Genomic DNA, 13,874 nt, shown 5'->3' with positions numbered 1-13,874 from the left:
GTGCTTAACATCATTAATCAGGGAAACTCAAATTAAGTGATATCACAACATACCCATCAATATGGCTAAAAATTTACAAGACTGACAATACCAATTGCTGGTGGGGAGATAAGGCTCCCAGAACTCTTATACATTGCTCTTCAGAGCATAAATTGTTACAACCATTTGGGCATTATCTTGTTGGGTATTATCTACTGAAGTTGAACAAACACACACACACACACACACACACCCACACACACACACACCCCCATATGATCCAGCAATTCAACTCTAAATTATATAGACAAAATTCTAGAAAATGCAAAACTCTAGAGGAATACATGTAACATGGTCACCAAAAGACCTGTGCAAGAATGTCCTTATAATAGCCCCAAACATGAAACAATGAAAAACAATCCTAACAGTAGAATGGAATACTCCAAAGCAAAGAAAAAGAATGAACAGCTCACAGAGCAACATGTATGTGTCTCACAGACATAATGTTGGGCAAAGGAAGCCATACACAAGAGTACATAATGTATGCTTCCACTTAAATAAAATTCAAGTGAGGGGGGCGAATGTAATTTATGGTTTAAGTAGTGTGGATAGTGGTTACTCTAAGGGAGGCTGGGACTGAAAGGGAGCACCAGGAGTGTTTCTGGATGGCTGGTGATGGTATACTTCTTGACCTGGGTGCCGATTACACGGGTGAGTTTACGGTATGATAATTCACTGAACTCTATAATCTTTGATTTTTGAGATGTTCTGTATTTATCTTACTCTTAAGTAAAAGCATAAATAGACAATCAAAAGTGGACACCATATACCAGGAAAAACTGGCACAGTATTTGGCTGCTGAATGCCAAGGATGAAGAAATAATTCAACTGATATTCAGGAAGAAAAGGCAAATCCCATGCAAGAACAAAATTAAATCAGGCTTGCCTAAAATTTCATCTCATCATGTTCAGTGGTAGAAGAAAAAAGAATGATGGCTATCATCTTTGAGGGAAAGAAAATGTAATTCAACAATATTGTACTTTGTTAAAATGTCATTCAATTTTCTATCAACAGTAGGCATTCATTCATCTTAAGATGTCTGTGCTATCTCAAGAATAATATACTGTGTGGCCAGGTGCAGTGGCTCATGCCTACAATCCTGGCACTTTGGGAGCCCAAGATAGGAGGATCACTTGAACCCAGGAGTTCAAGACTAGCCTGGACAACACAGTGAGACCCACTGCACTGCAGCCTGGGTGACAGAGTGAGACCCCCATCTCCAAAAAAAAAAAAGGAAAGAAAAAGAAAACACACTGTGTAATATTACCCATGTGTTACTTATGTTAAGCTGCAACCCAGCTGCTGCTGGTATTCCAATTAAGAATTCACTCTGGGATGGACAGTTAGCATTCCCACTAGAAAAAATCATCCTCCAGATGTGGCTAATACAAGTACTTCTTTATTTGTATCTTGACCAAAAACATTGCTTTGCTAATTAGTACCCTGAATATCTGAAACGGCTTTCTATTGGTAAAATTAGTGACCTATTAACTACCAATGATAAATATTAGAAATGGGCTTTCATTGGTAAAATGAAAGGTGTATATTATATAGGGATTGGGTAAAGATACCTTAGAAACACTTCATGCTCTTATAAGGATAGGGTAAAACCAATTTAGATCTTGATGGTGCTTGACACTTGAACCCTAAAAGGTCTCAGTTTGGGACTAATGTGTTACTCACCAGAAGGCTGGGAACAGCATCCATCCAGAACAGAGTTCACCGCTGTCACCGCTGCCTAACTCTCTGCTAGCCCAGCAACTTCCTGAGAACAAGGGCATGTCCCCCCTGCCTTTGTATGCCCCCCCGCCCACAGCATGGTGTATGGCATACAGTAGGCACTCCATAAATGTTTGTTGAATAAATAAATAAATAAATTAGTGAAGAGATGAATTAGTGGGTGTGAATTACAGTTTTTACAAAGCTTGATGCAGTCCGGAAGTCCATCAGCCAGGGCATCATTTGATTCATGAGAGAGGCAAAGAATGATAAATGACTTTTGAGTTCCAGTATTGGGGATAATCAATGTCTGCTAACTTTCACCTCCTGTGTTACCCATCCCATGAACTTAAATATTGGTGGCTCATGCCTGTAATCCCAGCACTTTGGGAGGCCGAGGCAGGTGGATCACCTGAGGTCAGGAGTTTGAGACCAGCCTGGCCAACACGGCAAAACCCTGTCTCTACTAAAAGTACAAAAATTAGCTGGGCGTGGTGGCGTGTGCCTGTAATCCCAGGTACTCAGGACGCTGAGGCAGGAGAATAGCTTGAACCCGAGAGGCGGAGGGTGCCGTGAGCCGAGATCACACCGCTGCACTCCAGCCTGGGCAACAAGAGCGAGACTCCATCTAAAATATATATATATATATATATATTTTAGTTCGGGGCCCTGGGCTTCTGCCCAGGGTTGCTGTAGCCTCAGGGAGCTCTGGAGGCAGAACCTTAGACACACATACAGAGACACACACACACATACACACACAACCTCATGCACATCCACGCATACACAGACACACACACACGCATGCATGCGCACAAACACACATGTTATATATATATATATATATATATGTTATATATATATATATATATATATATATAACATAAACTCAAAAGGCACCTGGAACACAGGCAGAAGATGAGTATGTTCTCCTCTCTCACTTTTTTTGTGTGCAGGAAACACTGGCTTAGTGTTTAATATTAGAGCGAGGATCTGGGAAAGGTCAGCTCACCCTGGCTGTGGCCTCGACCTGGACACTTACAGTCCGAGCTATGTGTGTTTGTGCGCATGCATGCGTGTGTGTGTGTCTGTGTATGCGTGGATGTGCATGAGGTTGTGTGTGTATGTGTGTGTGTGTCTCTGTATGTGTGTCTAAGGTTCTGCCTCCAGAGCTCCCTGAGGCTACAGCAACCCTGGGCAGAAGCCCAGGGCCCCGAACTAAGCTCTTCCTGTCTCCCCAGGTTCGCAGGTCAAGGTCCTGACTTAAAAACAGGTTGTCAGTATATCACAGTTTCCCCAAAACCTCAAATGAAGACAAGAATGAGTGTTTACAATTAGCCTACTTATGAGGAAGTGTCCAAAGCTTATTTTTCTCCCCATGGGGAACAGTAACATTTGTTATTCACCAGATTTCAACCAACAAGCACATTCTGCCCACAAGATGGAGAAGCCCAGCTCTCTGCCTGTGGAGGTGCTGTATCTCTCACCTCCTCTCTGCTTTCCTGTGTCTGCACTCTGATTCAGATCATTCAGCCATCCTTCTAGCTCTGCCCTCACCCGACCCTCTCTGTGAAAACCTGTGCTATCACAACATGGGGCCTTCTGATTTAGACAAACAAGTCTAGGAAATGTAAGCTTTGTGGCTTCTCCCAGCAAAATGCAGGTCATTCACTGTGCATTTATATTTAACTGCTACTTTTGGAAAACAGAAGAGCACAGAAAGTCATACGTCAGGACTGAAAAGTGCAGGCTGGCTTGTGCACTGCTTGTGTATTTTGTCAGAGTGGGATGTGGTTGGGGGCTGCAGGAGACAGGCCAGAGCCCAGTATCCAGGGTTCTCCCAGGGCTGCTACTTTCCATCTTTTTTCACTTTGCTGCCTTTCTGGAAGCCCCACACGTACCCTCTTTTTTTTCCCCCCTCTGTTCTTGGCTACACAGCCTTTAAAAATAGTAATTTTAAAAAAGACAACCAGACAAGCCAGAAATAACCACTGGTTCAATAAACCTCTGAACAAATATGGCAATTTTTGTTCCTGACAAGGAAATTCTAAATTCAGTTTCAGTCTCATGCTTTCTTTTATGAAGGAAATTAAGTCCAAAAGATGGAGAAAAACAGAAATAGAAGTTAATTTAAGAAAACAAAATAATACCTGTAGAAATGAGAAAAGAGCAAAGGAACTTACTGAGGGGACAGCTAGTTTGCAAGTGAGCAGGTGTGCTGCCCCGAAGCCTCGCTCTCCTCCCCATCTCAGGGCCCCTGGAGGCAGCACGTAGCATGATGCAGATATCAGGACAGGATATGCCTGGTTTTATTTTTTATTTTTATTTTTTTGATGCAGAATCTCACTCTGTTGCCCAGGCTGGAGTGCAGTGGGGTGATCTTGGCTCACTGTAACCTCCACCTCCTGGGTTCAAGTGATTTTCATGCCTTAGCCTCCCAAGAAGCTGGGACTACAGGTATGTGCCACCATACCTGGCTAATTTTCGTATTTTTAGGAGAGACACGGTTTTGCCATGTTGGCCAGGCTGGTCTCAAATTCCTGGCCTCAAGTAACTGGCTTGCTTTGGCCTCCCAAAGTGCTGGGATTACAGGCATGAGCCACTGCTCTGGCCAGACATGCCTGGTTTTAAACCCTGGCTCTGCTTCTTTCTGGTGTCCGACACAGGCAAGTCACTGAACTTTCCTGTACCTCAGTGTTCCCATCTATAAATAGGTACTCGCCATTTTTATGGAATTCCAGACTTGTGAAGATTAAATGAGATGAAGTGTGTAAAACTAGGGTAGAAAGGGGCACAAGGAAACTTGGGAATGATGGAAGTGTTCTATATTTTAGTTATAATGGTGGTTTCATGAGTGTATACACCTGTGACAGTTCAGATACATTTATACTTTTTTTTTTTGAAATGAAGTTTCGCTCTTGTTGCCCAGGCTGGAGCACAATGGCGCAATCTCAGCTCACTGCAACCTCTGCCTCCTGGGTTCAAGCGATTCTCCTGCCTCAGCCTCCTGAATAGCTGGGATTACAGGTGCCCGTCACCACGCCCGACTAATTTTTGTATATTTAGTAGAGACAGGGTTTCACCATGTTGACCAGGCTGGTCTTGAACTTCTGACCTCAGGTGATCCACCTGCCTCGGCCTCCCAAAGTGCTGGGATTACAGGCATGAGCCACCATGCCTGGCCAAGTTTATACTTTAAATGAGTACAGTTTATGGTATGCAAATTAAACCCAATAGAGTTGTTAAAAAAGCAGGCCCAAAAAACAATTCCCAGAAGAGAGACAGCATGGAGTGAGTGTTTGGTTTATAACAGCTTTGTTCTCAATACCTAACTGGGGAATGTGTCTTGTTTCCATGGCTGTGTCAGATCAGGGAAGGGAAAAAGAAAAGCTGTACATTTGCTATTGGACTCAGAGGGAGGTGGAGGGAGGTCCAGCTTGGGGTCAAGCACTTTCCTGATACTGCAGCCCAGAAAGCAACAAACAGAACCAATGGAACTGGGGGTAGGGGTGGGCCTTTCTGAGCCTGTCTTCACACTTGGCGGCAGATAGCCCTGTGGCATCTTTTCTTTTCTTTCTTTCTTTTTTTTTTGAGACAGAGTCTCGCTCTATCACCCACGCTGGAGTGCAGTGGCATGATCTCAGCTCACTGCAACCTCCGCCTCCTGGGTTCAAGCAGTTCTCCTGCCTCAGCCTCCCGAGTAGCTGGGACTACAGGCGCAATGCCACCACGCCCAGCTAATTTTTGTATTTTTAGTAGAGATGGGGTTTTTCCATGTTGGCCAGGGTGGTCCTGAACTCCTGACCTCAAGTAATCCTCCCTCCTCGGCCTCCCAAAGCGCTGGGATTACAGGCATGAGCCACCATGTCCGGCCCCAGTGGCATGTTTTCAAGGTGGAACAAGGGGCAAATTATAGAGAAAGTCTATGACTCTCACTTCCTGGGTTGTCGGTGTTAGGCTACTCTTGCCAGCAGCTGTTCTCTCCCACCTCAGTCACAGAAAGAGGATAAATGGCCTCATCTGGAACCAGGAGCAGAGGCCATGGAACCACTGAGTCCTGAAGTTAGGAGACAGCAGAGGTGTTGAAGGCAATGTGAGGCCAGGCTGGGAAAGGGATCAGCATGCCCAGGGGACCACGAGGGCTTCTTAGGAAGGCCAACATTGGGAGCATGTGGCCAGGGGTGGTAATCTGGAGTGCTGGGAGGTCAGAGACTGTTGTTAGGATGCAATTGTCCAAGGAGAAAGCATGGCCTTGAAGACAGATATGGGGCTTGGCATAATAAGAAACAAGAGGCCCAAAGGAAAACACACCTAGCATGACAATCTGCTGCATGCATGCTTAAGGAGCAAACCATCAGGACTTCTCTTTTCTTTTCTTTTTGAGATGGAGTTTTGCTCTTGTTGCCCAGGTTGGAGTGCAGTGGCGCGATCTCAGCTCACTACAACCTCTGCCTCCCAGGTTCAAGCGACTTTCCTGCCTCAGCCTCCCGAGTAGCTGGGATTACAGCACGCACCACCACGCTCGGCTAATTTTGTATTTTTAGTACAGATGGGGTTTCTCCATGTTGGTCAGGCTGGTCTCAAACTACCAACCTCAGGTGATCCACCCGCCTCGGCCTCCCAAAGTGCTGGGATTACAGGCATGAGCCACCGCGCCCAGCCGCATCAGTACTTTTCTGTAATTAGGGCAACAACCAATTTTAGTTAGATTTTGAGTACATTAGAGAGGGCATGACAGACATTTCCTGCTGCCAAACTGGGAATGGAAACCAAGAAGATGTGTGGATTCTGACAGGAGTATGGAAGACTAAATGGCCAGAACCAGACCTGAACTCTAGGGACCAGAGCTAGAGAAGTACCAACACACAGAGGGGAGAAAATGGCAGTTAAATAAGTCCTCGCCCATTTCAGCGAATGGTCAAGACGAAAGTCCCTGTGCTTAAGTGAGAGACTGCATCCCCACCACTTAAGCCTGGAATGTTGCTTGTGAACATTCCACGCCTGGGCGGCGTGTGGCTGAGGGACCCTCCTACACCATCCACTCCCTCACCTTTTGCTACCCACCAGGTATGCGTGCCACACACTAGGAAGCTACCAGCTGCGTGGGTCTCTATCAAGTCTGAAAGCCACACTGGCCACGCCCTTCTGGAAAGGCCAGCTGCCGGTCTCCAGAATCTGGGAAGCCTGCTGGCAGAGATTAACTTCTCACCCAAGTAACAGACGGTTGAAGTCACAGGCTGTCATTAGTTATTCATGGTAACAGGGGCTAGAGTTAATAACACATAAGGAAGTGAGCAGCCAGTGTCATGCACAAATCCCTTTAGATACCTTAGGTGAAAGGGCCTGAATGGCCTCATTGATGGCAGCACATAGGTGAAAGAGAATGAACATTTACTGACCCCCATACTGTATTATAGGTCCTATTCTAAATGATACATTCACAGGAACCTCATCTCTAAGGTATCTCTGTGATAACTAGTACCTATTTTTAAAATATGGGTACTATGGGCCAGGTGCAGTGGCTCACATCTGCAATCCCAGCACTTTGGGAGGCCGAGGTGGGTGGACTGCCTGAGCTCAGGAGTTCAAGACCAGCCTGGCCAACATGGCGAAACCCCATCTCTACTAAAAATACAAAATTAGCCAGGTGTGGTGGCGCATGCCTGTAATCCCAGATACTCGGGAGGCTGAGGCAGGAGAATTGCTTGAACCTGGGAGGCAGAGGTTGCAGTGAGCCGAGATTGTGCCACTGCACTCCAGCCTGGGCAACAGAGCAAGACTCCTTCTTAAAAAAAAAAAAGGTATTATGCGCAAATTAAGGCTCAGGAAAGTCAAGAAAACGGTTTTCTCTTCTTCTCATCCTTTCTGTCATTGTTTAAATAAGCTCAAATCTCTTGTTGTAGGAAATTTTTTAAAAAAGTATACATATGTAACAAACCTGCACGTTGTGCAGATATACCCTGAAACTTAAAGTATAATAATAAAAAAAAGTATCTTAAAAGAAATCACCTTAAAAATAATAACAGTAAGCAAACAAACAAAACAAACCCCTACAACCCCTTTGGAGCTCTGATCTTCTTCCAGCTCTATCCTTTGTGTCTTCCCTATTCCGCTTCATGCAGCAGCAGAAATTTGAACCCGAGTTGTTGGTCCTTGGCCTTCTTCCTCCCTGCATCTTATTCCTGTATGCACTGCAGTGTGGCTATGGTATATCCCCCACACTCCACATACACACTGATAACACAAGGCTGTTGGAATCCCCTTCACACAGTGAAGCCAATGCATACATGTTAGCTTTCATTTACTTGTTTTCTATAGCCTCTGGGTTTACTGAGCACTTCCTCCATCTGGAAACACACTTCCTGTAAAACGTCACCTTCTGTGACACCTCAATTTCCAGTCTCTATCTCATCATCTACTGCTTTTCTGTGTCTTTGAGGAACCCAGTTTATTAGAGTTTCCTTTAGGGTTGAGACAGTGTTTACTCAACTTGTATACACAGCACCTAGGATCCTGCCAAATGATGGGATGTGGAATGAATGAATGGATCAATGTCCAATCAGCCAGTACAACGAAGAGTGATTATCCAAAGCCAGATGGATCCAATTCCAAAATCCTTGTTTGACCCACTCCCCCAAGTTGACTTTTCTCCAATTTGAAGCATTCATCTGGTGAAGATACTCTTGTAAAACACACACACACACACACACACACACACACACACACACACACACACTCTCTTCTTACAATGACACAGATAGCTTAAATGTTAAACCCTCAGACACTGTGACAATCTGTATATCCAGCCCAAGCATATAAACCAGAATTCCTGCCTAGCAGCTTAAAGCTTTAACAACTGCATTGCAGTGGGAACATAAAGACCATTTTGGACCCAAAAAACCTGCATTTAGTGCTCATTCAACTAGGGCTAGCAAACAACCCATTTGGCTGTGGGTGTGGCTCATGAGATGGTGCAACTTCAGCACCTCATCGGAACATTAACAACTCAGGGTGGGTATGGGCCTGCTTCAAGGCGACATGTTGGACCAACAGGAAGCTTGGTGCTTATGCTTGATTTTCTTGGGCAGGTGAATGATCAGAATTGGCAAGTAGCTCCCGCCTGGCACAAAGCAACAGGAACAGAAGATGAGGAAAGTTCTAGAAGATTGCTCAAATTGTGCTTTCAGCACTTGTCCCAGTCTGTAACTTGTTATTAGGTATGCAACAAGGCAAGTAGAAACACCCAGAAAGTTTTTAGAAACTTTTGCAACAATTTGACAGGGGAATTTTATGTCTATTTAATTTAACACAAATTGCGCTTATATTTGGAATCTATTTTATTTTATATTAATTCATTTTTATTGCATTTTACTAAAGTATTAATCAGCTAATGACTACAAAAAATGTGTAAGGGTCCACAAAGAATTTGAAAAGTAGTGAAATAGAAAACAACAAAACCAACTCATTAAAAGACACTGCGAGTGTGAAAAGGTAAGCCACAGAATGAGAGAAAATACTTGCAACACATTAATTATGAATATTTCATGGAAAAATTCTATAATATGTAAATGATCAAATTCAAATCAATTAGAAAAATGGGAAAAGTACCTGGACATTTTACACAAAGAAATTCTAATGCCCTATTAACATGTGATAAGTGCTTGACCTCACTATTATCAGAGAAATGAACATTACAACTACAAGTCACCACAGAGCCGTCACCAGACTGGCAGTCCTAAAGCTGATGAGGTGCTGAACGACAAGGACTCTCAGACACAGCTGATGGGAGAGCAAACTGGGCAAATACTTTAGAGAACACTTTGGCAACATCAGCTGCAGCTGAACACACACATACTCCATGGGCAGCAATTCTACTGCTAGGAACCAACTGTGTTCACGTGGGAACCAAAGGAGGCTGAGGACAATTATAGCAGCATAGTTTGTGACAGCTACAAAAGGAAAATAAGCAAAATGTCCACCAACAGCTGATTGGATAAATAAATAGTGGTGTATTCACACTGTGGATAGTAAATAGCAGTGAAGACTATAGTAGCAGTGAAACCACAGCTTCAGGCAACAACATGAATGAATCTCACAGGCATGACAGCGCCCTAGGTCTCATTTGAGTTCTCTCATGGGATCTGCAGGACATTCCAGGGACAAACTGTCCTATAAGTTCAGTAACATCATGGTGTTGGAGTTATTTCCCTCTATAGAACCAGCCTCTGCTTGGTACCCGGATGTCATGGGAGGTCAGGGAGGGGGTTCTTGAAAAAGTCTTGGAGTGAGAGGAGCACTGTGAGATCAGGGAACAATTCAGGGTCTAGCATGAGGCCCGAGGTATAGGAGTCACAAGCCAGGTCAGCCATGGGGCTGCCCCAATCGCCTGCTGGCTGCTGCGTCCCTCTTGGGGTGGGGAGGCCAGGCCTGGCTGTGGCTGGACACAGCGATTTCTGCTGCTGGAAAAATTCCCAAGGGGCTGGGCAGCAGGGGTTAAGGAGGCTGCAGTAACCTGGGACTCCTAGAAATGTGATGTTGATGGAATGGGGACATCTGGGGAAATCGGATCAGGTTTGGGAAACTCTGTCCACTAGGACTTTTTTTAGTTTCAACTAACTATTCAGGCTCCACAGGTCACACCTGGCATTCAGAAGGCTCCAGGCCAGGGAGCAGAGCAAGGCTACCGGGAAGCAGCAAACAAGTCTCATCCGTGGGAATAGCCCTTGCAGCAGTTCCATACAGCTGTCCTGGAGTTCGTCTCCTTGCTCCACCCCTCACCACCCCCGCTTTCCTCCCAAGATTGCTCAGGTGGATCAGAACTCATATGTGTGGTGTGGATCAATAGTGCTTGGAAGCCCCATGCCCCACAAGAGTCTGAATGTGTTGCAACAACCCACAGAATAGTTCTCAGGGTCCCCACAAAGGTCATGCTCAGATACAAGAATCACCACCCTCGGGGCAGCCCAGAGCTGGGCTTCCTAACGTGTATTCATTATAGTCTTCCCAGCCCAGTTTACCAGTTGGGGGTCATTTTCACCAGAAGCAATGCTGCTTTGTACCACAGCTGATGTTCTGACTTGACCAGGTTTCCAGGGAAATAAACTAGAAAGTTAACTCAAGGTCAATTGTGTACTTAGAGAAGAAGTGGGGATTTTAACTTGTTAACCCTTTACTCCCAGCATGGAAGATGAAGAGCTCAGTTGCGCATTTGAAATGCTACAGGAATCCCCAAGTGGAGATGTTCCTAGGTCCAGAGCTCCGGAGAAAGGTCTGAAAGCCTCTTTTCAAAGGCACCTTGGTGGAGAAGAGCCCACCACGTGCAGCCAGCAGCAGTGGAGCCCTCTGCCAGCACTGCGTGGGCACGCGAAGGTGGCCCATCCCTGGGCTGCTTACCTTTCCCGCAGGCCTGCACCAGGCCGTACCACTCCCCACAGCTGTTACATAGCAAGGTGAAGGCGGTCTCCCGGTGGCCCACGACGTGGCCTGGGGCGCACACGTACAGCAGTTCATCCCCCATCTCCAAGCCGGTGCGGCCCTGCAGGATGGTGTGTGGGAACGAAGGCGGGTCTCCACATGGCTTCTCTGAGGAGAAGGAATCACAGTCAGCTTTTCCAAACTGTGCAGAACTTTTTCGGCCTATGAGAAAACAGACTTAAAACACAACTCTCCCCTGCCGCCCACCGTACCCTCAACTGTGATCACAGGGGCTGTTTCTTGGTCACCCTGACAACTCCAATGCCTGGCAGAATGCCTGGAATAGAAGAGGCACTCAAAAATACATGTTGCGTGAATAAATGCGATATAAAGTGCTACAACTTTGCATTTTTAACTTGCCAAACAATGTTACCTTCTAATGTCTCCTCGAAAGGAGGGTCTGGAGCTACCTACCTAGCAGCAAGCTCCTTTTTGCCATATTTTGATAAGTGAATAGGAACTCTGACAAAGGCTAAATGTTACAGACTACAGAGTACAGCAGAGGGTACCTTTCCCCCCTCCCCCGCCCACAACCTCAACACCAACAGCAACACTGTTAGCAGTTTGGTATATACAAAAGTTACACACACACACACACACACTATACACACACACACACACACACATATACACACACATATATATAAATACATATTTCTTTTTTAACATAAATGGGATTTATATCATATGTATTATTGAGTACCCTGCTTTAAAAAAATTGATTATTTTTTAGGTTCACATCAAAGTTGAGCAGAAAGTACAGAGAGTTCCCCTATGCCCCTGACCCTTCCATGCACACAGCTTCTCCCACTATTAGCATTCTGCACCAGAGTGGTCCATTTGTGACAACTGATGAAACTCCACTGATACCTCATTATCACCCAAAGTCCGTAATTTACCTCAAGGTTACCATAATTTACTCTTAGTGTTGTACATTCTATGGGCTTTGACAAATGCACAATGACACATATCCACCATTATTGTATCGTACAGAATAGTTTCACTGCCCCAAAGTACTCTGTGCTCTGCTTATTTATACCTTCCTTCTCCCTAAAGATTGCAACAGCTGATCCTTTTACTGCCATAGTTTGCCTTTTCCAGAATTTACATAGTTGGAATCACAGTATGTAGCCTCTTCAGACTGGCTTCTTTCACTTAGTAACATGCAATTAAAGCTCCTCCATGTCTTCTTATGGCTTGAGAGCTCATTTCTTTTTAGCACTGAATACTATTCCATTGTCTGGATGTATCACAGTTTATTTATCTATTCACCTACTGAAGTACATCTTGGTTGCTTCCGAGTTTTGACAACTACGAATAAAGCTGCTATACACATCCATTTACAGGTTTTTGTGTGAACATTAGTTTCTGGTTCATTTGGGTAAATACCAAAGAGCGTGACTGCTGGATTGTATGGGAAGAGTATGTTTAGTTTTGTAAGAACTGCCAAACTGTCTTCCAAAATGGCTGTACCATTTTGCATTCCCACTAGCAATGAGTGAGTGTTCCTGTTGCTCCACATCCTTGCTAGCATTTGTTGGTTTGTGTTCTGGATTGCAAATATTTTCCCAAGTCTGTGACCCATCTTATTCTCTAGACATTGTCTTTTGCAGAACAGAAGTTTTAAATTTTAATGAATCCCAGCTTATCAATTATTTCTTTCATGCATCATGCCTTTAGTCTGAGAAGTCATTGCCGTACCCAAGGTCATTTAGGTTTTCTTCTATGATAACTTCTAGCAGTCTTACAGTTTTGGGTTTTACATTTAGGTCTATGGTCCATCTCGAGTTAGTTTTTGTGAAGGGTGTAAGGTCTGTGTCTAGGTAATCGTTTTTGCATGTGGATGTCCAATTGTTCCAGCAGTTATGTAAAAGAGACTATCTTTGCTTCATTGTATTGACTTTTCTCCTTAGTCAAAGATGAATCAACTATATTTATGTGGGTCTATTTCTGGGCTGTCTACTCTGATCCACTGATACTTGTCAGCTCTTTCACCAATATCACACTATCTTGACTGCTGCAGCTTTATAGATGTCTTCAAGTCCAACAGGTTCAGCCCTTTGACTTTGTTTTCTCCTTCAATATTTAGTTGGTTACTCTGGGTCTATTACCTCTCCATATAAGCTACAGACTTTGTTTGTTAACCCATTTATGCCAGAGGTTGCAAATTTTTTTGTATGAAAAATCAGACCTTGGCGATGACCTTGAGCCGTAGGATATAAATAACTCCCACAAGCTTAGCATTCCAACAATGGAACACGAGGCGTAAATGGGTTAATATCCATAAAAGTAACTTGCTGAATTTTTTATTGGGATGTGTTCAATCTATAGATCAAGCTGGGAAAAACTGACATCTTCACAATCCATGAACATAGACTATTTCTCCATTTATTTAGTTCTTCTTTGATATATTTCATCAGAGTTTTACAGTATTCTTCATCTAGATCTGTAGAGCTTGTACGTAATTTGTTAGATTTATACCTAAGAATTTCATTTTTTCTTGGGGTGCTAATATAAGTGATAATATGGTGTTTTTTGGCTTTTTTGTTTTTTTGAGATAGGGTCTCACTCTGTCGCGCAGGCTGGAGTGCAGTGGTGGGATCGTGGCTCTCTGCAGCCCCGACCTCTTGGGTTTAAGTGA

The 13,874-nt window shown here is 44.3% G+C and overlaps 1 protein-coding gene across 1 annotated transcript in view; it reads right to left on the bottom strand.

Annotated features, from left to right (window-relative positions):
• The window catches only part of SUSD5 (sushi domain containing 5), a 67,706-nt gene that overhangs the window by 12,639 nt on the left and 41,193 nt on the right, over positions 1-13,874 (bottom strand). The window contains exon 4 of the mRNA XM_012497431.2: positions 11,153-11,341. Coding sequence (XP_012352885.2) covers positions 11,153-11,341 — 189 coding nt within the window. The remainder of the gene's footprint in view (positions 1-11,152; positions 11,342-13,874) is intronic.

This window comes from Nomascus leucogenys, chromosome 4 (genome assembly GCF_006542625.1).
Source record: "Nomascus leucogenys isolate Asia chromosome 4, Asia_NLE_v1, whole genome shotgun sequence".
Lineage (NCBI taxonomy): Eukaryota > Metazoa > Chordata > Mammalia > Primates > Hylobatidae > Nomascus > Nomascus leucogenys.
The sequence above is the reverse complement of the archived record's forward strand: the minus strand, read 5'-3'. Positions and strand labels throughout refer to the sequence as shown.